This window comes from Leopardus geoffroyi, chromosome B1, assembly GCF_018350155.1.
Source record: "Leopardus geoffroyi isolate Oge1 chromosome B1, O.geoffroyi_Oge1_pat1.0, whole genome shotgun sequence".
Lineage (NCBI taxonomy): Eukaryota > Metazoa > Chordata > Mammalia > Carnivora > Felidae > Leopardus > Leopardus geoffroyi.
In genome coordinates this window covers 148,501,700-148,527,433 of record NC_059327.1, presented here as the reverse complement: position 1 = coordinate 148,527,433, position 25,734 = coordinate 148,501,700, and the positions used below count along the sequence as shown (strand labels likewise).

The 25,734-nt window shown below is 37.5% G+C and overlaps 1 protein-coding gene across 2 annotated transcripts; it reads left to right on the top strand.

Moving 5' to 3' along the window:
- Positions 1 to 5,033: 5,033 nt before the first annotated feature.
- AMTN (amelotin) lies at positions 5,034 to 20,531 on the top strand. 2 transcript variants are annotated; one of them, XM_045450339.1, is made up of 9 exons: positions 5,034 to 5,115; positions 5,220 to 5,288; positions 8,385 to 8,468; positions 9,838 to 9,903; positions 11,069 to 11,158; positions 15,418 to 15,453; positions 16,576 to 16,602; positions 19,290 to 19,554; positions 20,257 to 20,531. In XM_045450339.1, exons 2-9 carry the CDS (start codon positions 5,235 to 5,237, stop codon positions 20,265 to 20,267), a joined length of 633 nt encoding a protein of 210 aa, XP_045306295.1. In that variant the 5' UTR covers positions 5,034 to 5,115; positions 5,220 to 5,234; the 3' UTR covers positions 20,268 to 20,531. The 2 variants fall into 2 exon arrangements, with proteins under 2 accessions (XP_045306295.1, XP_045306296.1); XM_045450340.1 differs by lacking the exon at positions 16,576 to 16,602.
- The last annotated feature ends 5,203 nt before the right edge of the window (positions 20,532 to 25,734 follow it).

Below are 25,734 nucleotides of genomic sequence, written 5' to 3'. Positions count from 1 at the left end.
AAACGCTGAAATTATGAATTCATCCATTACACTAGTACTGCATCTCATGCCTCCCCTCAGCATTCTCATTTGTTGCCATTTGCAGAACATTCTTTTCCATTTTAGAAAATCATCTACAATCATGCTAACTTTTTTTTTTAATTCGCAAGTGTGTACTTTTAATGTTGAGTTGAAATTTTTCAGGGTGCCTGGGTGGCTCAGTTGGTTAAACGTCCAACTTTGGCTCAGGTCATGATCTCGCAGATCATAAGTTCGAGCCCCACATTGGGCTCTGTGCTGACAGCTCAGAGCCTGGAACCTGTTTTGGATTCAGTGTCTCCCTCTCTCTCTCTCTGCCCCTCCCCCACGTGCACTCTGTGTGTGTCTCTCTCTCAAAAATAAACATTAAAAAAAAAAGAAAGAAATTTTTCTACATAAACAGAGTACAATGTTAACACAATCTATTGAGTTCAACCTTATAGTATATAGACATTTATATAACATATCCAACATTTCTAATGACACTATATACTATATTACCCCTGACAAGGGACAATCCACTCTGCCAAGAAGTCTGGACATATTTTCTGATGCCTAATCCAAACAGAACTTCAAAAGATTTGTAAAAACTTGTATCGTTATATTCTATTTAGAATTTTAGGTATATTTAATCTAGTGGCTGTTCTGACATTCACCAAAATATTCCATAAAAAAGTGGTTCTGCTGCAAATTTCCAAGTATATGTCCTACGTTCCACTGGGATAGTACAAACTGGTCAAGAGTTTCAAAGAGTTTTGTAAATTTACAAAGTCAAGCAAGTGTTAATTCAATTCAAGTCATATTAATTATTCTACCACATGTAAGATACTTTGGTGCATGCTACAGTAAGCAAGACACAGGATCTTCCTTGAAATCTAATATCTCAAAACATAAGCATAAACAGCAATATCATCAGCCAATGTAGAATAAAATAAATAAGAAAGCTACAAATTTCCAAAAGTTGTTAGGAAAGGAAAAGGCTGACTCCAAATTAGGGGGGGAAAAAGAAAAACTTAATGGAGATTGTAGCATAAAGAAGGATCTTTAAGGATGAAGAGAACATTGAGAGCAGAGATGAAAAGTGAGACCCCAGGCAGAGGGAATACCAAGAGCAAAGGTAGAGAAATAAGACGAAAATGTTCTAAGGCTGTCTTCTGACCCCTACTACACACTTCCATTTTACCTGCATGTTAGACCATGAGCAAATACTTGCAGTATTTCCCACAAGAATTCAAGCAGAGATTCTGTCTTACTTACTTTTGTGTCCTAACATCAAGTACAATGCCTGGCCCAGCTCAATTTAGGTTTTTTTTTTTTTTTTTTTTTTTAATTTAGGTTTATGTTTAATAGGTGTCATTGGAATTACCTTGCATCATGGAATAGTAACTGCAGTTTCCAATTATTCATTTATTTGATTTATTCAGTCAAGCTATCGATATAGTTAATAGCCATCATGTGTCTCAAATTCTTTTAACACTGTGGTTGAATTATCAAGTGGTGGGAGGAGAGAGAGAAGGTTTCCAATTTGCCTTATCCTTTCATTGACAAACAGGGTCTTCTTAGACCAGGATTCACAAAGAGAACCTTGGGTATGGGTAATTCCAGATCTTCCCACATCCACTGGATTACTTGACTTGAGAAAGCCCAGAAAGCTCAAGGATCACGTAATTATTAGAGGTGTCCAGAAAGATTCCTCTACACTAGACACTCTTAACCTGGGCTATCAGGAGACCCACAAAACCTCTAAAGCTTTCTGATATGCATAGTATTCATGAGCAAATGTGCCCTTTTTCTTAGAAGATGGTGTATAGATTCTATCAGATTCTCAAAGAGGTGCATAACTCAAAGACACAAAAGTAAAAACAATTAGAAAGATCAAGAAATGTCTAGACCTACAAGTCTAAAAGGTATCATCTTTAGTTTAATGAATCCTGATAGCCTAAGTCATTTCAGAAAAATAAATTACCTCACTGTTTTTGCTGATGTCTCTCAGTTTTATAATGGTTTAGGAATTTATTTCCTTTTATAGTACATATTTCTTGCCACTTAAATCCATAATTATATTATTGTAAGTTATCTGCTTTCAGACTTAAAATTTCTTGTCTAAGAAAATTACTCAGCCTTCTGAGTTTCCCTTGTTTATTTTGGTCAAATCTCACTGACTGCTCAGTTTTCGAGCTAAGGCGTGTCTCATTCCCACTTGGGGTTGGAGGCATGTCTGCAGGAGACATTGGATGCACTGTCAGTCCCCTGAATCACCCAATGTCCAGACAGTCACAGTGATTCAGTTCCAACAAACTGTTTGCTAGCACTATACTCTAGGCCAGGGGTAAAGCACTAGCCTCCTCACTTAAGCCCAGAAAACAACAGGGCCATAGAATTCAACTCTGCCTTCACCAAAAAGAAAAATAATAATAATAATAATAATAATAATAATAATAATAATAATAAGGAAGTCTCACTTCCAACACATTCATTGAAAATAGTGCCCAGGAAGGGGTGCCTGGGTGGCTCAGTCAGTTAAGTGTCTGGCTTCACCTAAGGTCATGATCTCACAGTTGGTGGGTTTGAGCCCCATGTCAGGCTCTATGCTGACAGCTGGAAGCCTGGAGCCTGCTTCTGTGTCTCCTTCTCTCTGCCCCTCCCCTGCTCACATTCTCTCTCTCTCTCTCTCTCTCTCTCTCTCTCTCTCTCAAAAATAAATAAACATCTAAAAAAATGAAAAAAGAAAAGAAAATAGTGTCCAGGGAAAGTAGCTGCCCTAATGTTGTGGGCTCCCTCCCATACAATAAGGGTGCTTGAATATTTAATGTTTCCCCCCACCAAAATGTAAGCTACATGAGGGCAGGGATTTTTGTCCCTTGCATTCACTTTTATTTCTGAAATGATGCTAGGAAAACACAGAGAAAATACAGGCTGAATTATGAGTTGGGAGAATGAGTTGACTGGACAACGGAATGAGTTGACTGTATCTATGAAAGCCTGTGAGAACATAAATAAAGTTGCCTCCCTTTCACATCTGTCAGCACTTATATTCCATTGCTCCTCTCAATTTCACCCCCTTTCCAGACTATTCTCTGTCTCACCAGTTATATTTATTCTTCAAATCCATTTAAAACCCCATCTCTTCCCTGAAGTTTTCTTTCACCTCAACTTTGTTCCAAAGACCTATACATCTACCGTTTATTCATTGACATGTGGTGACCATCTGGTGCTTTGCAATGTCATTAACATAGAAGACACTAAACAAATGTAAGATAAGATCCTAAGACTCTCCATCCAATTCAAGAGAAACATATAACTGGGAAATAATGAAGGAGCCCAATAAGATAATGTCTAACCAAGGGCCAAAATGAGTAATAGAAGCAAACAAAATGCTACAGAAGATTACAATTAGGTGTCTATCCAACCTTGTATTCCACTGCTACCCTCACTCCATTTTGTTCCAGTGGTAGGAAACAATAACATCATTCCTCCATATCTGGACACTTGGTCTGCCTAGCTGTTCTGCTTGCATTCTTAATGAATTTTTTTTTATCCTTCAAAACCCAGCTGAGCTGAGAGTCACCTCCTTATTAAGCTTGTTCTTCTTTTCTGTCCCCAACAAAATTAACCTTGCTGTCCTTCATACATGTGATTGTTCCTATTATTGCACTTACCATACATACAACTGCTAACCTTTGTGCTTCCCTCCCAGACAGTATTCCTATCCCTATCTGACAATAATAAAAATTAGTTGTGTAATGAATTGAATAGCTACAGAAAATTTCTTTGGAATGCCTCATCGCCTCAGACAATTTTCCATTAACAGACACTTGGACCCTAAAACAAACCAAATCTAAGATGGCCTCCCATGTGAAATCTTGGCAAACACAGATTCATCACTGATTTGCACCTGGCGCCTGGGTGGCTCAGTCAGTTAAGCATCCAACTTTGACTCAGGACATGATTTCACTGCTCGTGAGTTTGAGCCCCACATCAGGCTCTGTGCTGACAGCTCAGAGACTGGACCCTGCTTCAGAATCTGTGCCTCCCACTCTCTGTCCCTCCCCTGTTCACACTCAGTCTCTCTGTCTCTCAAAAATGAATAAGCTTAAAAAAAAACTTTTTTTTAAAAAAAGGAAGTTGTTGAATAGACCCAACCAACTTCCATAAAAATATTGTTAAAGAGGTGGCACATCTCAAAAAACTCCCAGTGTAGCCTGGGACCCTGAAAACCTATGATGAGCACTCATTTATTTCTTTTTTTGTTAAACAAACCTCAGTGGACACCTGTGTTTTTGCTTAAGTTTCAGTATCTTTCTCCTCATTTAAAGTAAAGCAGGCAATTGAACATTTCTGGATGACAATTTGGCCATATCTATTAACATTTAAAACATAGATATCTTTTAATTCAGCACTTCTGAGATTAAAACCTACAGAAATACTCCCACATGTGTGAGACAAATTTTATAAAGATATTCATTGTACCACTTTTATAATTACAAAATGCAATGGAAGTAGATTAAATGTCCATCAAAAAGAAATGTTACATAATATAACATAACCATTAAACAAATGAAATAAATCTAAATGTACTGACACCTGAAGTCGTCCATTATTTAAGTAATAAAGTTGCAAAGCAATATATAATAGGCCTCACTTTCTAACTGTATACAAAGCTGTACATTCTGATGTTTGATTTATATGTTCACATAACATTACAAACATGACAAAACATACATCTGGAAAGTCATTTGGGAGGGAGATGAAAGTGAAAGAGGATTGTAATTTTTTTTATTGTCTGCACTTTTTTTTAATTGCACAAGGTATGTCTTCCTGAAATACCCTCTATTCAAATGGTAGACATTGGGTAATATGATGTCTGCAGCTAATAACTCACTTAATGAAGTGTTGGGAAATGAGAGAAACCAAATGATTTCACAGACAGCTAAGTCCTGATTGGTGTCTCAGTTGCCAGCCTCCTGGAATTGAGTTTAAATTCCTTCTACAAACTTACAACTCATACAAGGGTAAAATTATTCAACACAGAAACTGGAGAAATCAACTGGACTTTGAATATTGTTTCACCTGTATATTTCCTGAGTGGAGAGAAAGGTAACATCAACTGATGATATTTCAAATAGAACTTTTTTTTTTAAATCTTCTCTGAAAAGGGGGAAAAAATAGAGTGAAAGAGTGACATCATTTTGTTATTATAGGCAGCATTTTGAAACATGAAGACTATGATTCTACTGCTTTATCTTCTAGGATCAACTCAGTCATTACCAGTAAGTGCAATATGTTTATTTTATTACCAACCAGCCTCAGCAGCACCCCCTGCTTGTAGACCTTTCTTCCTGCATTCCATCCAAACTGCTCTGTCCTGTAACCCATTCCCTTCATTTTCTGTTTTTATTTTCCAAAGTGAAAAATGATAAACTAATACGGTTTAGTGCATATTTCAAATTCTTAGATTTTAAAAATGCATCCACTCTAACATAGAACTTTAATTATTTTGGCAGAACAATAGGGTAGAAACCGGGGGGAGAGGGGAGGAATGCTTAAATTATACCTACTCAAAGTAGATAATTATTTTACTTTCCAAAAATAATTTAAGACTTTCTTGGCGATCAATTATTTTTTCATGACTAAAGAGGTAGACTGTACTTTCTGACTTTCTTAATTGGAAGCACGAAGCATGTAGACTATATAAACTCTGAAAAGGCTACCAAATTATGCAAGTATATAAACTCTAAAAAGGTTATCAAATTGCACAACAGCAAGGGAATATTACAAAGTGGCTAACATTTTTTACTTAGAACATTTCACCGAAAAATACGTTCACATTTAACAAGTTTTTGAAAGGAAGGAGCACCAGTGTTCTAACACATACTTCAATTGTCCTCCAATATTTTATAGACGTACATGTGGGTGGTTTGGATCTCTCAATGGACTTCCCTTTGACCATTTGAGCTGCTTGAGCATGTACACTGAGAAAAAATTAGAAGGAATTTTCTGTGAAATAGAAGAATCAAAAAAACCCATTTATAGTTGAACTCACTGGACATGTCTATAATCATCTATGCTATCAACAAATACTTACTGAAAACTCTCTATGTACCCAATCCTGTGCTAGCTGTTGAAGACACAATAATGGAGGGCAGAGGGGAAGACATGACCCTTCATGGTGTTCACAAGGATTGTAGATATTAAATATTTTTTAAAGAAATGTTAAATTATAAATTATAACTATGATTACTTCTATGAAGAAGATGAACAGGGTGAATTTATGGGTAGAAGATAGAACCAATCTCCTTATTTCACTCCAAATATACCTACATCCCTCTTTAAAGAAGCTGTCCACAAAAAAAATAATTTGAAACAAGGTAAATTAGTAATTCTTTTACAAAACATGGATTTTTCACTTTAAACAAATTTACCAACAAGTTTTTCTAGATAGGGTGTCTATGGAGTATTTAAATTACCATACTACTTGTAAAAACTCACGATAAATAAAACTTTCCAGGAGCACAGCTATCATGCAAGGTTGACTCAGGAGTGGCATGCAGGTTAATGCAGATTGCTAACAACCAATGACGTGAGAGCAGTGTGAGTGGTACAGGGGATGTGGGGTGTGACACTGACATGTCTATAAGGTATAGTAGTGATATTTACCAAATGAAAAATCATGACACATAGACAAAGTATTTTTTATTATTTGTAGATGAATTTATTAAATTATCATAAAGCCATAAAAATGAATCAATTTTTAAATGTGGACATTTCAAACAGCCTAGTGGTTGTTTTTAGTAGATCCAAAGCTTGGGAATAGGGTACACATTGGTGATGGGACAAGTTGCATATTTAGGAGAAAGGCCAGGGTAAGTGACCCTGACCAATAAAACAGTGCACTCAAGCACTGACTTGAAGCAGGTGAGGGAGTGAGCCAATGTCCGGGGTAAGAACATTGCAGAGAGAAGGAACAGGTAGAGGTGAGGTTTTAGGACAAGAATGAGCCTTATCTGTCCCAAAGACAGCAAACATCTGTCCCAAAGACAGCAGCAGAGTGAGCAAAAGGAAATGGGGTGGGATGGAAAGTTCAGAGAGACACTGGAGGCCCAGGGCAAGAGGACTTTCAGATCATTGTAGGGTCTCTGATTTTTACTCTGAGTGAAAATAGAAGTCAATGCAGAGTTTGAGCAGAGAAGTGAAAGAACCAGACTATTGTTTTCAAAGAACCACTCTGGCTGCCATGCTGACAATAGATTGTAGGGGATGAAAAACACACTTACATAATCTTACAGCTTAAGAGGACCTCTAAGGACAATCTTACTTCTTACAACTGAGGGGGTAAGTCCAGAGTGAAACCAGTCAGTAGAAGCTTCAAGATATACCCAAGTTACCCAATGGCTGATGCAGCGCTGGAGGGCCATACCACGCTGCCCTCTGGGATGCAGCGGGGAGCATAGGCAAACTGGAGTCAACCTGGCCAGGGAGCTTCTACCTGAATGCAGAGAAGCTAATGAAAAAGGATTTATTTCTTCAAGGACTAAGAGAACTTGCAGGGATCCTGGTGGATGGCTCTGCTGTTCACCGTATCACCTTGGGCAGGTAACTTTGCTTCTGTGGACCTCAGTTTCCTCGTCTATAGAACAAAACCATACAACCAGATGATATGGATGTCAAGAACATTTCACCCCTACACGTTGGCTATTTTTTTATGGTTTATTTATTTTTGAGAGAAAGAGAGAACAGAACAGTGGCAGAGAGAGGGAGACAGAGAGAATTCCAAGCAGGTTCACCACTATCAGCATGAAGCCTGATAAGGAGCTCAAACCCCTGAACCATGAGATCATAACCTGAGCCAAAACCAAGAGCCAGAAGCCCAACCTACTGAGCCATCCAGGTGCCGCAAGATGGTTATTCTTAATACACTAGGAGGCCAAGAAGGAGATTGAATCTCCATTACATGAAATGATTTGTCAGGCACAAGACAGAAGCAGGAAGCTTCATGAAAACGGAGTAGAAGTTATGGCAGCTTACCTTCAGACATTGAGAAAAAGCAAATGTTACAGAGTTAAGGTTCAGATTATGTATTTCATGTCCTGAAAAAAGGAGGAAGGCAGTTACAGAAAAGGAAGCCTAGGAACTACCATAAGAAACTTATGTGCCCAACCCCACAGTAGACCCTTCCCCACCACACCCCTCTGGTCTCACATTTTTCGACTCTACAATTCCATCCCCTGTCACACACCAAACTTTCCAGGGAACTAAAACTTCTCCAGAGACATCTGTGCATTTGGGACAACTTGTAACATCCTGGAAATAAATGGATACAAAATCTCAGACACATTCCTGCCTCATCTAATATTTGTTAATTGCAGACACAGCTCAACCCTGCTTTGGGACTTCCAACAAAACTGGCTCTAGATCAGGCAACTCTTCTAAACCAACAGCAGCTAAATCAGGTAAGAGTCCTACAATGCAGAACATTTGCAGCCAACAAAGGAAACATGTTAAGACTGAGGAATTTAAAATCAAGATTTACATAGTCTTATGCCCGAACAAGAGAGAAAGGCTTCCTTTTGGGAAGAAAAAACAAAAAGGACTAATATACTTTTTGAAAATTTTGAGCAAGAAAAGCAAAATATCTTCATTCTTTTTCTTTTGTCTTATTGTTTAGCAACCAATAGTAAACTCTGTAAAGCAATAGCTACACCTATTGACAAAGCGTGGTCATCAATGTCCTTGAAATACTGTGACATAGTCGTATGTGATATCTGCCAGAGCTAGCAGAGATTAAGAGGTAATCTATAAAAATAACTGCATATTTCCATATAGTTCTCTTAAGTTCCATTGTTACTGATAAGCTTATATCACTGTAAAATCTGTTTCTTTAAAACATATTTAAATGTTTTTGAAAACTGCATCATCTCTTGGGGCGCCTGGGTGGCGCAGTCGGTTAAGCGTCCGACTTCAGCCAGGTCACGATCTCGCAGTCCGGGGGTTCGAGCCTCGCGTCAGGCTCTGGGCTGACGGCTCGGAGCCTGGAGCCTGCTTCTGATTCTGTGTCTCCCTCTCTCTCTGCCCCTCCCCCGTTCATGCTCTGTCTCTCTCTGTCCCAAAAATAAATAAACGTTAAAAAAAAAAAAATTAAAAAAAAAAAAAACTGCATCATCTCTTGGCTTCCACCTTCTCAATCCAACCCTGGTTCTGCTCTAAAGGATCTCTCCTTACCTACCTCTAAATGTTGTGAAATAGTACTATAACAACAAAGTCCAAAGTTCTCTTTTTAGTCTGTAGACATTAGAGAACACTCAAGTCAGGAGCCCATCTCACTCCCTAAGGAACCTGAAGCTTATACAATTTGGGGATGCTGTTTAAGCAAAAGAAGACAAAATTAGCTATGTGAAATTAAGTACTAAAGTGTATAATTTACTATGAGATAAGAAATGAGAGTAAGTTACATATTTTTTAATATTTATTTATTTTGAGAAAGAGAGTGCGAGAGCAAGAAGAGGCAGAGAGAGAGAGAATGCCAAGCAGGCTCTACACTGACAGCACAAAGCCTGAGACAGGGCTTTATCCAGAGAATCAAGAGTTGGGTGCTTAACCAACTGTGCCACCCAGGTGCACTGACACACTTTTAAACTCAACACATTGCTAGGGCACCTCTGAGGGCCATGGAAGGAGTCAAGCTTCACCTCCATTTACCTTCATCCTAAATCTACCTAAATCCACCTGTAATGGGAGTATACGTACTTGAGGATATCCAGCACGGACGGCATGGTGGCAACAGACAAGCTCTGGTCTCACATCAGTTTCCATGCCCTGCAGGTCTTCCCCTCTTTAAGTCTAATACCGCTGACACAGATGATCACACTGGGCGCAGATCTGCAGCTGGTAAGACTCTTTTATATCATTTTAATATCTGTTGTTAAATGCAATACGTAATGTTTAATGTCCATGTGTGTGTTCCCACACATACACGCACACACACATTCATTGTAGATAAGTTGAAAGAGAACACAAAAAAGTAGGAGCATTGGATGCTCTTCAGTGCATCATTCAAAGTTTTACTTAGCAAGAGGGTTTCTAAAAGAATTAATCAAATTTTCGTGTCTTTGCTGCTTTTGTTCTTTTTATCTCTCCTTCAAGCCCCTCTACACATTCCTCCAACATATTTTCCTCACTGCACCCTACAGTGTTCACACACCCACACAAACGCTATGACCACTAGACAAGAGAAAACTAGAGACAAGAGAAAACTAGAAGGGGTAGAAAGATCCTCACTCTTCTCATGGGTTATCTGTATGGTTTACTGTGGGAGAGGAAACATAATAAATTCCTTTTTTGATTGTTAAGATTGAAACATAGTATTAAACCACATTCAGACTAGATATTTCACTGTGACCTTCACAATTTTTATGGGGATACCTATAAAGGAATTAATTTCTTTATAAGAAAGCTAGCAAAAAATCCCAGGAACCATTGTTACGGCCAAAAGGGGAAAGTGAGGATAAAATCACCTAAGTAATCCTCAAGAAAATGGGTTAAATGCCAAAGGAAAACTTGGGGCACCTGGGTGGCCCAGTTGGTTGGGTGTCCAACTTCGGCCCAGGTCGTGATCTCACGTCCGTGAGTTCGAGCCCCGCGTCGTGCTCTGTGCTGACAGCTCAGAGCCTGGAGCCTGTTTCAGATTCTGTGTCTCCCTCTCTCTCTGACCCTCCCGCATTCATGCTCTGTCTCTCTCTGTCTCAAAAATAAATAAACGTTAAATAAATAAATAAATAAAATAAATGCCAAAGGAAAACTTAATATGGGGAAAGTTAGTCCTGGACCTTATGGCTGTACTAGTACACTAAGTAAGTCTTTGAACTTCATCTCTATACCTAATTCCTAAAGCAATAATATATTGCATACTATTTTTCAGGTCTGCATACTAAACACATATATTTGCATAGCAAACCCGTCCTTTAAACATATTTTAACTTTGGCAAATACATTTTGGTTTCTTGAATGGCCAACCTGAAACAACACAATAACAATCTTTTTCATTGCCCTACAGCTAAATCCTCCTGCAGGGCTGGCGCCTGGTACCCAGACCCTCCCACTGACCCTGGGGGGATTGAATACACAACAGCCACTGCAAGCCCAAGTAAGTTCAAAACAGGAGTTCAGTTCAACAAGGGGGAGCATTTTCTATCAGGTGGAACCCTAAAGGGGAGGAAAGAATTTTTTTTAAGGTTCTTGAAAATTTCACCCAGAAATTTACAGAGGAATGTCCAATTGAACATGGAACATCTTTGGCAATTTAGTTCTTGATGAAAACACACAAGGAAAGCCAAGCACGCAACCCCATACCCTCTCTAGAATACATTCGTAGTGGGTAACAGGGAAATGTGAAGAGCTGTGGAAGACTGAAAAGTCAAGAATATAAGGGGAGAAACTGAGAGGTAGCAGGATTCTTTTCTTGCTTGCTGTTTTCCATAGAGGACTTCCTGGGTGACCACAATCATCCCAAAGAGAAATCAAGAGATGGATAAAGTTTATTCCCAGCAAATCCAGTCTCCTGTTTATGCCCTTTATTCATGCCTCCTCTCAAGTGCTCAATGACTCTCTAGTTCCTTTTCCCCTCCCATCATTACTTGCTTTCAGGAAAAACCCTGAAAAACCCTCCCCCACTAAGATATAAATGACATACATGGGGCATCACTTCTGTCAGAAGTGTTGCATTTTACCTACAGACAAAGTCCAAGTTTTACCTTCTTAAAACTTCTCTAAATAAGCTTAGTGACTCTGGAGAAAAACACAATGATCCCTTTACAGCTAGACTAAGTTGTTCATAGATAAACACATGAACTCAGCCCTTATCATTCCCACATAATGGTCTCATTTTTGTAGAAGCTTTTTTACGTATTACATATATAGTTGGTGTAACTTATATAGAATTATGAAAATATAGAAAGCAAAAAGAAAAAGAACATTCACTCATAATCCTATCAGCCAGAACTAAACACTGTCACCATTCTAGGGTATGACCTTCCAGTCCTTTTTCTACACATGTAAGTACATTTTTTTAAGAAAATATGAGTATTGTACATTTTTTAAAGAAAATGCATATATATATATATATATATATATGCATATATGATAGAATTCTTTTTTTTAAGTTTATTCATCCATTCTGAGAGGGGGTGGTAGAGAGGGACAGAGAGAATCTTAAGCAGGCTCCATGCCCAGTGCAGAGCCCAACAGGGGGCTCGATCCCACAAACCCATGAGATCATGACCTGAGCCAAAATCAAGTCAGACACTTAACCAATTAGCCACCTAGGCCACCTTCACTTAATATATTTTTAATAGTCTTTGTATTTTGAAATATTCACTAATAAAATGGTTTTTAATGATTGCTTAGCATTCCATCATACTGTAAAAATTGTGGGGTTTTTTTCACCCAAATGTGTGCTTCTATAAACAATATTACAGTGAATATCCTTTAACTAAGTCTTTTATCATGTCAATGATTATTTTCTTATGACCAGTTCTTAGGAACAGAATTTTGGGATCCAAAGACATACAAATATGTAAGACTTTTAATACACATTCCCAAATTATGAAACATGAATTCAACAATGGACCAATATATTCTAAAATCTTCCTATCACTATGGACACCTCCAGGTCTTAATAAGATCTAGCCTAAATTAATTAGTAATTATAATCAAAGCTGAGTTTAACTGACAAAATAATTTTAAGCTGCTCAAGTTTTATGTCATATGCAACTAAGTACTTTCTCTGTACTTTCATTTATCCAAAATAACACAGGGAACTCTATACTGTTTCATTTATTCATATTTGTGAAATTCTGTGACATAACTAATTTTTACATTTCTTTTTTAATATTGAGATGTATCTTGTCTATCAGTCAGTGCTTATTTCTTACATACATATTAGAGAAAGACTTAAAAGACTAGAGACAGGCAAATAAAATGAGAATCTCCTTAACACATGCCCCTGATATAATCCATATGCTAACTCCCCAGCTTCAGTTTCAATTGTCACCCTGCTTCAACCTTGAAGTCAAATTTAGTACATCTTCAAATTCACCAACAAACATCCACTGGAGTCAAAAGCATTAGTAGGCACCACAGAAGTTACTAAAGATTCAGTAGACTGGGTTTGACACTGCATGCTCCCAACATGCAATAATATAAATCAATCCCCATTCTCAGTAGGGATTCTTCAGTGTCTCCAGGATATGCCACCACCAAGGGTCCCCATACCTGACTTCCTGTGCTGCCCCAGCTCCTTGGAGCCTGCCTCTCCCTATGCAGAGTAGCTTATATCCTCTGCCAGAAACCTGGGCACATGTCCACAGCTCTCATTAATCAACCCAAAGCCAACATGATTAAGAACGCTAGGGGTGCCTGGGTGGCTTAGTCAGTTAAACATCTGACTCTTGATTTCGGCTCAGGTCATAATCTCAGGGTTCATGGGTTCTAACCTGATATCAGGCTTCATGCTGGCAGCACAGAACTTACTTGGGATTCTCTCTTTCCCTCCCCTGCTTGCATGCACACTCTTTCTTTCAAAATAAATAAGTAAACATTAAAAAAAAAAAAAAAAAAAGAGTGAACTCCTGAACCATAAAACTTTGGTCAAATCCCAGCTCCCTAGTCACTACATGTATGGTCAAGTTACTTCACCACTCTGTGGCGCACTTTCCTCATGATTTAAAATAGGAATTAAAGTTGAACCTACCCCTAGGGCTATTATAAGAATTAAATGAGTAAATAAACATAAAACACTTAGAACAGTGCCTACCACACAGTAAACACTCAGAAGTGTTAGCTATTTTTATTTCAAACAATTTCTCTACCAAAAAACTTATAAAAATTTTTTCTCCTTATTGTTACACTGGTTAATAACTAAGTTATTTTTTTATTAAACTTTTTATTTACACATCTGTGGTTTCCTGTTTTTATCTTTTCGTTCCTTCAAATTGGCCTTTAAAGAAGAAATTTAATTATGCTTTTTTTCCAAATCCTGAGCACCCCTTCCCCTCAACCCACTTTGCCATTGCCATTCTGAAGATTACTCAGTTGTTTTGTCAGTAATCAAGAATCTGATTGACAGTAAAACTTTTTCTTAAATGTATATACTTAAATGCATGTACCTTTTGGCATTATGGATATTACTGTGCAAACTATCTTGGGAAATAACAAAGTTAAGAGTCCATTTCATAAGACTTTTGCATCTTTGGTGTGGTTAGTATTAAAATCCCCATTTTGATAACTTTCGTGACACTATGTGAATTTCTATAGAGATTAAAATAAACTTTAAAAGCCTAGTTCTCTTGGACAAACTCTAGGTTAACTCTTAGAGTACTAGAGAATGCCAACCCCCTCACCAAAATCTTTTCAACTAAAACTTCATAATGATGTGATTTGAAGTGGGGGTCTGAGAGTGAATGGCCAAGAAAGAATTCTTGAGACATTTTTGGTGCAAAAAAGTGGTTATATTTAAAGCACCAGGACACAGGACTGAGGGCAGAAAGGGCTGTCCTGGGGATTGTAAGAAGCTGTTGGTTTATATACTTTTAAGTTGGGAGGGGCAGAGAAAAAGAAAAGTTCGCAAAAGGTTTTCATATGTTAAAGAAGACTTATAGGATCCTGGAGGCCTAGCTATTGTCAAGCTAAGGTTGTTTTTTCCTCTAGCAAAGCATTAACATTAAGATTGGGAGTTCCTATAGGAATGTCATACTCTGCCAGCCTCAAGTATTTGTCAGTGGGCTGCAGGTTATGTGGAAATTTAATTTTATCTACATTTCTTTTGCCTTTGTTCTCCATATCAATAACATTCGTGTGATTATCAGTGACCAGTAAAGTATTTCTCACTCAGTTCTAAGAACTGCCAGTATCAAGATTATAGAACAACGTCATCCATCATTTTCTACCAGTGCTCTATTTTAACAGCAAAATATCCAGGTAATCATTATGAGACTAAATGTATTTGCTTCAATAAATCTTTGTATTTTAGAAATCTGTTTTTTAGTGTATCTTCTGAGGTGCCATATAAAAGAAATACATGCATTTTATCCTCATGATTACTTGTAATAACTTTCAGTTTGGAGATAGCTTGAGACCAAAATTAGTTTTTGCTCATCCAATTTAGTAACTTCTACCTCCTTAATGTGCTGCCTTGGACTAGTTTCCAAATCCCTCTGGGTTGAATCTGCTTTTTACACATCAGATGAGTTCCAGTTCCCATCCAACTCGATGGGCCTCTATGATTGTAGCTGATACATTGGTAACAAATATTTGTTCAAGGCATATTGTATACTCTTAAGAAAGTCCCTATATTTATATCATCTGCTTGGAACATATTTTTTTATTGAATTTTTCACTCTTTTCCAGATGTTGCCAGTTATTGTAGCACACCTTGGAGCCCAGGTAAGATTGTTTTGCAATGTGATTTTTACTTTAAATCAGTTTAGTGTGAAATATGTCATCCTGCCTCAATTCACCAGATAGTTGCCAAGTTTCCTGTTTACTTTGCACTGTATGAACACTGATAGTAATGAGCTAACACTTATTGAGCATTTACTACACACCAGGCACTGTTCTAGGCATCTGGTTATTTGTTATATACTATCTCAGTATTCAAAACAACCTTTTAACGACAATATTTTTTTTTTTGAGAGAGAGAGAGAGACAGGCAGAGCAGGAGCAGGGGAGGGGCAGGGAGAGAGAGGGAGACACAGAACCCAAAGCAGGCTCCAGGCTCTGAGCTGTCAGCACAGAACCCAATGCAGGGCTTGAACCCATGAACCAAGAGATCATGACATGAGATGATAGATGCTTAACCAAGCCCCTGGTTCGTATCAATTCTTAATTCCACATCTAGGAACACATTCAAATGAAATAATCTGAAATATGGCAAAAGTTTATTTACAAACATATCCATCAAAATAATAATATTTGTAGTGGAGAAAAACACTGGATGCAATTTAAATTTAAACAAAAAGGAAATGTTTGAGTAAATGGTACAACATAGAGCAAATACTTTGTGACCATCCAAAAGGATATTTATTTATTCGATTTTGTCACTAGTAAGGTTAAATGATTATTGATATAGTATTAAAAGAAAAAGTAAGACCCAAATTATATAAATGACATAACTTCTATTATGGAAAAAAGACATGTGTGAAAAACATCTGGAAGAAAATCCATCCAACTCTGTACAATGGCATTATACTTTTTTTCTTTGTTGCTTTCTACATTTTCCAAGTTTCCTCCAATGTGCATGTATTACTTAATAATAGAAACATTTATAATTTTTTAAATGCAGAAGACTTCACATCATTCAGATAATAAGTGTTAGCAGTCCAATATCATATGCCAGCTTGAATTATATGACACAAGTCACAGAGGCAGTTAAAATATTGTTGAAATTTTTTAAATGTCTCTTTACAAATTTTATAAGTATCTTAAGTTTTTAAGTTATGTTATACATATCTTGCTTCAAATATATTAAAATTTGTCTAATAACTTGTGTTATTATTGTCCTTTTAGGGTACCATCCTAAGCTCAGAAGAATTGGTAAAATATATACATATATATATACACACAGACACACATATATAATTATATAAAATTTTATATAAAATATAAAATTATATAAAATTATTAAAATTACGAGCACTTCAAATTCTTTTCCCTGCTATCACAATCCTTCTTTCTGTCCCCACACAATCTCTTTTGACCACACCCGCTAACCCTTGTGCATGCTTCTATAAACCGAACATTTTTATAGGTCCTTGTATTAAGTTATCCTTTGTCTAGCTGAAGATTTCACTATCCTTCTCCAGATACTTTTCCATTCATTTGACTTAGCTTTTGTTTTCTCTATATTGATATCAAATTCAATTCTATCCAGAAATCCAATGCATATTTTTAAAATGCATAGATTAAAATCTAGGATTCTAAATTATCAAAAGTCATACAATGTATAATAATATACATATTGATATTTATTGAAAGAAAGATTCATTTTCTTGGCTTAAATTTTTAATTTTATGAAAATATGTTTTTTCTAGCATCTTATAGTGATGGATGAACCTTCCCTATACACAGAAATAACTAGAGGGCTGACCTAAATGAAACTCATCTTGCCATTATTAGACACTTCTATACATTTCCCCTTAAGTCATGTCAGAAAAAAAATGACTTGAATTAATGCAGTATCTAAACATGACACTGAAGTTAAGAGTTGAGGCAGTATCTTGGAAGACAGCTTTCTTTGAAATCTTTCTATTATGAAAAAGGTAGAGATTTGCTAGATTGTTCACAAATAAAATCAAGTAATGGGGCTTTTCTGCAACAATGGTATATGAACATCCACATCTACCAGTCATTAAGCCAATTCTGTGTAACAGGTACCTTGGTAGATCTTTTACATACATTGCCTTTAATTCTCACCAGGTGACAAAGTACAGATTTTTAAGTAAACTATGCCCAAAGTGGGGCTTGAACTCACAACCCCAAGATCAAGAGTTGCATGCTCTACGGACTGAGCCAGCCAGTCCAGAAGAACACAAAGAACAGAGTTGTAACCCAACTTTATAGGTAACAAGACTGAGGCTCAGAGAACCCAAGCACCTTAGGTCCTAAGGTCAAGAAACAGTATATTCGGATCAAAAGCCATTTTTCGATCCATTATACCAGTGGTTTTCAAACTTCTTTTCAGTAAAACTCATGGTAACAGCTATATTTTTCATGCAGCTAACACACACACATACACACATGCACACACACAGACACACTTCATGAAATAGTATTTACCCTTACTGTAGAGAATGCACTTGGTAATTTATAGTCTATTCTTTTTATCTTGTTTTTTAACAATGGGCATTACTGCCTTCTTTATTTCAAATCTATGGAGGCCATGACCCCCAGCTTGAAAATATCTGTGTTCTATTCCTGTCTCTCATCTGCCGTAAGTCTAATTCTGGTTTCAGTACCTGGTAAATCTAAGACAGTGTTTTCAAAAACTTTAGTGTTGGCTCGCAAATCAAACAACTCAGGGTGTTGATAAAAAAAAAATGCAGACTTCTGGATTTTCCCCTAAAATAGCTCAATCAGAATCTCTCTAACAATAGAGCCTAGGAATTACCTTTTAAATAAACTTCTCAGGCCATTCTTTTTTTTTTTTTTTTTTAATGTTTGTTTATTTTTGAGAGGGAGAGAGACAGAATGTGAGTGGGGGAGGGGCAGAGATAGAGGGAGACAGAGAATCCAAAGCAGGCTCCAGGCTCTAAGCTGTCAACCCATAGCCTGACGCAGGGCTCAAACTCATGAATTGTGAGATCATGACCTGAGCCGAAGTCAAATGCTTAACCGACTGAGCCACCCAGGCACCCCCCTCAGGCCATTCTTATACAAACTTACAATTAAGAACTATGCTCAAAGAAAATGACCTGTATCTTAATTATTTGCCCTCAACCCCTCTTACTCAATGTCAACATTATCAGAGCTAAGGGGTTTCAGAGAACAAGTCCCGCTGAATTCTCTCCAAATCCAGTTTATACTAAATTATTTTTTCTTAGGAAGAATTTCTTACAGTAATTTTTTCCAGGGGAAAAAAAATAAATGCAGGCAGCAACATTTATTTCCAGTGTGCAAATCACTGACAGACCTATCCAGAGGAATTCCGTTGAGTAACCTCAAGGAATAAAGAAGTGGTTGAAATGACAAGAGAAATATTTCTAACTGAATATTCCAATGCCTTTGAAAAATAAATCAAAAGAAACCTGAAGAGATGCCAACCATGAGATGAGGATTGATTGACTACTTGGATTAATTTTTCCATTAACGTTTAGTATCTTAAATTACTTTAAAAACTTTTGGGCAAAAGAGAGACTATAATTTAGGTTAAGAGCAGAGAGAAAGCCCAGCATAATAGTATGGATTTTCTGCCTTAGTTCTATCTCCACATACATCTGAGATGAGCAAATTTTTCATTATTCCTTTTCCCATGACTGGCTTGATTCTGATGTGTCCTTTCTGATACAACATGGAATTGTAGTCACAAAACCAGCATCAGCCTTGCTCAAAAGAAGGAGGCATTTCCTCTAAGGAATGTCCAATCCTGATTATCTTGCCTGACTCTACCCTTCTGGTCCTGCATTTCCTACCTCAATTTGCTAACCTCAAAGGAGAAAAGGCTGGTTGATCAGCATTAAAATGTGTCTTTTGACTTTGTTTGCATTTTCCCTTCCTCATTCCAGCCAATGGCCCCACAAATCTTCACAGGCCTCATTTTCCAGCCCCTGTTCCCAGGATCCATCCTGCCCAACAGTCAAGCTAATCCAGATGCCCAGAATGGAATCCTTCCTGCAGGGCAAGCAGGAATGAATCCTGCCATCCAGGGAACCTCAGAAGGCTTCTCTCCAACTCCTAGTGACACAGATGATGACTTTGAAGTGACGGTCCCTGCAGGCATCCGAAGGGGCATGCACACTACCCAGGAAACCACCACAGGGCCGTCAAATGGTAAATACTCTGAGCCAGGAAAATGCCTTGTGAAAGTCATCTGCAGGGTGGGAGCAGAGTTGTCTTGCCTCGACAAATACAGATCCTAATAAAACCAGGGATCCCCTATACCTAACACTCACAGTTGATTCCAGTACTGTGAGGGAGTATTTTTATTGGGCCACCAATTCTATTGTATCAACCCAGAAAGGAGACATTTAGTTGCTGGCATAACATACTTTCTATCTTAGGTCTGATCTGGGAGTATTTGGAAACAGACTTTCCTTTCCCTTTCTCACCTCCCTCTGACTCCCAAACACATGCAGGTCCGCAGCAGTCACAGTTCATCAATCATGATACTTTTGTCCACTCACCCATCATGGATGAGACACAGAACCTTCTTAACCTAGTGTTGGAAGCAGTAATACTTCCTGTCTATAGTAATAGTCATAGTAATAGATAGGATTTAGCACAGTAGGTGAACATATGTGCCATTATCTTGAGATGGGACTTAAGAAATGTTGCAAAACTAAGCTCTTTAAGTACCAACAAGCAGAAATAATCATTTAACATGTACAGATCTCTGGAACCAAATGTCCTTGGAAAGAACAAAAGAATGATTTGAGATGGATACTCCTAGAAAAGAAATTTTGATCTCAAGTAAAAATGTTTCAATCCAATATGCTTTTACCTACATTTAAAAAGTGTTTTGTTTTCTTCCAGGAAATCAGTAAGCTGTTTCAATTTTTTTTCAACTAAGCCGCCTCAAATGCACCTCAAATCTTTTTCACTGATCATATCATGGAATAGATGGAGACACGCTAGAGAGTATCAGAAGAAACTCTTAGTTTACCTAACTTTCTTGAAATTTCAGAAAATATATTCTTCCTGGAGAATAATGACTTCTGAAAACAAATGGATAAATTTGTCTTTGAAATGTAACGTTATGCCACCTTGGACTTGGAAAGTATACGTATTAAATGTATTTTGAAACTGAATTTTTTTCTTCTTTGGGGAGAGAAGAAAATGGGACCCTTTCAGAAACTGCATTACATCAGGACTTAGATGATGTTCCAGATGGAGGGCTTTCTTTGGAGTAGGAGGCACTACAGTCACGGAGTGGATATTGAGCAATGTGAAGATAATTTCTGATTTCCTCACAACCAACTTATTACCCACTCTCTCCCATAAGAGCCACAGCTTTAATTTTCTACAAGCACTCCCAAAATATGAACTGGAAACAAAGAATTGTAAATCACACTGCCTGTCCTCAAGTTGCTTAAATACAGAGTTAGGGATTTTGGCGTTTAGTGCTTTATTTTGGTATATCTAAAAGTGAGAAATGACATGAAGTAATCACTAAAAGTGATTCTCTTGCTCCACACATCTAAAAGGTAGAACTTAGTCTGAATGAGTTTATAACTCAGACCACCACAGTTCATTCAGAGTGGGAAGGAATGGAAAGGATTCACAGAAACCACAATAGAGCCCCACAAAGGGAAAACATGGATAGGTTTCATAACATCTCTCACTATGTTTGACTCAGCCCCATCAGTATGGAACAAATCCAAATATATATGCCATGATAAGCTTTTCAGGTGGTTAAAGATTTACTAATGGCTGACCATTTATTAGCCACAATGTTTCAGATTTGCAGAGTATGAATAATATACTTACAAACTGTCAAAGTTTTCATAGCCAAATTGAGTAAATCAAGACTGAATTTTCCAAAACTATTTTTCCATTAGTGCCATGTGATACTAATTAAAAGAGCTATCAAATGGTTTCCTGGATGACCCATTATCAAAAAAAAAAAACAGAACACATTCTCTCTTAGCCTCATTTTTCTCATCTGTAAAATGGGAGCAAAAAACCCTGCTATAAATGTCCCACAAGGTTTACACAAGTAGATAGTGCATAAAAGTGCTCTGCGAACTCCACACCACTATAAACTTTTAGTAGCCTTGTAACCAATTGAAATTATCTGTCCTTTGAGATCCACCCTTTGTCCCTATCCTTCCTCTCTGTGCTTTAATTATCAGTTTAGTTGTATGATTACCAGTTAGACAATCTAGACCGGGTGTCTTCCTGGAGCATGCTACTCCTGCAGGAACATGAAGACTTTCCAAGGGCTACAAACAGATGGTTCTGAGGGTGACATCTCCATTCTTAACCCCCACATGTGTGTTTTGCAAAGACTGACCTTGATCGAGAACACGTCTCCTCTTCCTTCTCTCCTTCTCTCCTTACATAGTCTCTTTCCCAACATTACCCAAAAAAGGACCATGTCTTACCTACCGCCAATCTCACTGTGGGAAATTGCTCTGTCATAGAACACCTCCGAGATACATAACAAAGAATTTCAAATATTGGTGCTGATGTTGAGAATGAAAATAACCTTTTGCAACTCAGTAGTTTCTTGTTCTTAGCTTTCAACAAAATTAAATGAGGACCTAATGGAATTATCATGTAATTGATCATTGAAAACTTTTTTTTTTTAGTTTATTTATTTTGAGACAGAGACAGAGAGTGCACAAGCAGGGGAAAGGCAGAGAGAGAGGGAGAGAGAAAGAATCCCAAGCAGGCTCCACCCTGTCCCCACAGAGCCCAACGTGGGGCTCAAACTCAGAAACTGAGTTTGTGACCTGAGCCGAAATCAAGAATCAGATGCTTAACCAACTGAGCCACCCAGGCATCCCAGAGCCAGAATTTCTAGAGGATGGATTCCTGAAAGTGAATTACTGGATAAAAGGATATGCATTTTAATGTTTAAAATTTTGATAGATATTGGCAAATTATTCTCTAAAATGGCCATGTGGATGTACTTCTACCAATATTTCTCTACATCTTTTCTTTTTTTCTTTTTTATTTTTTTAAATATAATTTATTGTCAAGTTGGCTAACATACAGTGTATACAGTGTGCTCCTGACAGTAGAGATTAAGAATATATGAAATTAGGGGTGCCTGGGTGGCGCAGTCGGTTAAGCGTCCGACTTCAGCCAGGTCACGATCTCGCGGTCCGTGAGTTCGAGCCCCGCGTCGGGCTCTGGGCTGATGGCTCAGAGCCTGGAGCCTGTTTCCGATTCTGTGTCTCCCTCTCTCTCTGCCCCTCCCCCGTTCATGCTCTGTCTCTCTCTGTCCCAAAAATAAATAAACGTTGAAAAAAAAAATTAAAAAAAAAGAATATATGAAATTAAAAATGTTTAGTTATCCATTCACTTAAAGACATCAATAATAAATAAATTACATGTTGGTACAAATAACATATTTTTACATGAAAAATACTGTTTTTGGGATGCCCAAAGCATCTGACTTTGGTTCAAGTCATGATCTCACAGTTCGTGAGTCTGAGCCCCACATCAGGCCCTGCACTGACAGTGAGGATGGGATTCTCTCTCTCCCCCCATCTCTCTGCCTCTCCCTCTCTCTTTCTCTCTCTCTCTCTCTCTCTCTCAAAATAAATAAATAAACTTAAAAAAATAAAAATAATGAAAATACTGTTTTATTAATGAGAAAGCCTTATTTAATTAAGAAAATGTAGTGAGAAGAGTGGATTTATCTTTGAAATTTCTCTCATGTCTGACATAACAAAAGATACAATTCTCGGAGCATCTGGCTGGCCCAGTCAGTAAAGCATCCGACTCTTGATTCCAGGGGTTGTGAGTTCAAGTCCCATGCTGGGTGTGGAGCCTACTTAAAAAAAAAAAAAAAAAAAAAAAAAGATAGGATTCTCATACCTACTTCTGCATTCAATCTGTATGTATCTGTCGTAATATCACATACATAACTGCTCAAAATTCCACTGAATACTCTTGAGAAAATGAGAATGGAAAGGCAAAATATAATCTGTGTATCACTACAAAAGTATTTTAACTCACTGATGTACCAAAAGGATACCAGGGACCCCCAAGGATCATCACCAAACTTTGAGAACAACTTTGAGCATTGTAGCATCCATTCTTTTTTAATCTTCTCCCTGGAATTATATTGAAAATATATGGCGACCTATCACAGGTGTGTGACTTCACACACAGGTCTTCTCATTCTTATTCTACAAACACAGTAGTTTTGATACAATCAGTTTCGTTCAATTCCCACCAAAGAAGAAAAAAAAAAACTATAGTAAATATGTAATTGTATGTGCTGCAGTATTAAATCTATTCTTGGCAACTGACATCTTCCCATTCAACAAAGCACCAGTGAAAGCTGAAACCTGCTGTCAACTTTACAGTCTGATTGGTAAAATTTTCCGCAGACCAGTCTCTGTCTTTAAACATCATACAGAACTTTTTTTTTTTCTTCCCTTACCACGTACTTCTGCTTCCAAGCACCACAAGACAAGTTCATACTGCCTTCACTTTGGTGTCCCAAAATTTGGTGGGTTGAGTCGCTGGGGCAGAGGTGGGGAGGACAGTTAGGAGTATTCCCAAGAGCCATGTGCGAAATGAAGCAACCAGAGCAACTTAATTATTCACAATCTATATAAATATACCCCACCAAATTCAATATGTCCCTAAATCAACCTTCCTTAGGCCCGTCCCCAAAATCCCTGTGATCACCCCAATGCTATTTGACACAAGATAGAGTAAGATGAAAGGAAAGTCAAGGTGAGAGAGTCAAATGTTTTCACTGGTTGTGGTTAAAATATCTAACTATTTCAAGAGCTGCAAAACATAAGACTCTGTGAGCACATTATTAGCCTCCTCTCCTCTCAGGGGCTAGGAAGGAACCCATACAAGTGAAGAGCACTGCAGCGTGAACTTGAACTTCATTAGCTTCATTATAAATCCACCTCTGTCTCCTAGATCTAGACATGTGCTTTGCCCTCCTTTCCCTGCGCTTTGTGTTATGTTTACATTAATCCTTTTTATGTCCTCATTAAAAGGCAAAATGTAATAATATCTACTTCATTCTAAATGACAAGGGGTGCCTGGGTGGCTCAGTCGTTAAGCGTCCGACTTCGGCTCAGGTCATGATCTCGCAGTTTGTGGGTTGGAGCCACGCAGCAGGCTCTGTGCTGACAGCTGAGAGCCTGGATCCTGTTTCAGATTCTGTGTCTCCCTCTCTCTCTCTCTGACCTTCCCCTGTTCATGCTCTGTCTCTCTCTGTCTCAAAAATCAATAAACGTCAAAAAAAATTTTTTTTAGATGACAAATTCTTCTTGGAGCCCAAAGAAGAGGGAAATAATATATACTTAGGGCATTCTATTTAGGAAGTACAAAACAGAATATTTTTAGAAAACGGAATTCTAATTTACTCTTGACATGATAATGGATACCAAAGTCTAAAGAAATGCCATCCAATAAAAATATAAAATGAGCCATATAGGTCACTTTGAATTTTCTAGTAACCACATAAAAGAGGTAAAAAGAAGTAGGTAAAATTAATTTTGATAATGCATTTTGGGGCACCTGGATGGCTCAGTCGGTTAAGCACCTGACTTCAGCTCAGGTCATGATTTCAGGGTTTGTGAGTTTGAGCCCCCTGTTGGGCTCTGCGCTGACAGCTCAGAGCCTGGAGTCTGCTTCTGATTCAGTGTCTCCCTGTCTCTCGCCCCTCCCCTGCTCATGCTTTGTCTCTCTGTCTCTCTCTCTCTCAAAAATAAATAAAACATTAAAAAATTTTAAATTTAAAAATTTAAAAAATTTTTGATAATGCATTTTATTTAACACAACATATATATGTAATAGCATATTTTGACATATATGCAACATAAAAAATTAATAGTCTATTTTAGACTCAAACAAAAATCTCTTCGGTTTTGTTTTTGTTTTTGCTTTTGGTTTGCTTTGGTTTGCTTTGGTTTGGTTTGATTTTGGTTTTGGTTTTGGTTTTGGTTTTTTGGGTTTTTTGTTTTTGTTTTTGTTTTTGTTTTTTTTTGGTTTCTAAATCTTTGGAATCAAATGAGAATTTCCATTTACATCTCAATTTAAACTAGTTACACTTCAAGGGCTCAATAGCCTCAGGTGATGAGTAGCTACCACATCGGACAGTGCAAGTCTAGATTTAAGAAGAACCACAGGTTTTAAAGTAAAATTCCTTTTAACCTATGGGAAATCTAAAGCTTAGTATAAGTCACATGTCCAAGGTCACAGAGAACCTAGCATTTGAACTTGGGTTTGCATAAGTTATAAAGTTGGAAGAAACTTTTTTAAATTTCCAAAGATAAAATTTTATCAATAATGCTACAGGAAAGACCA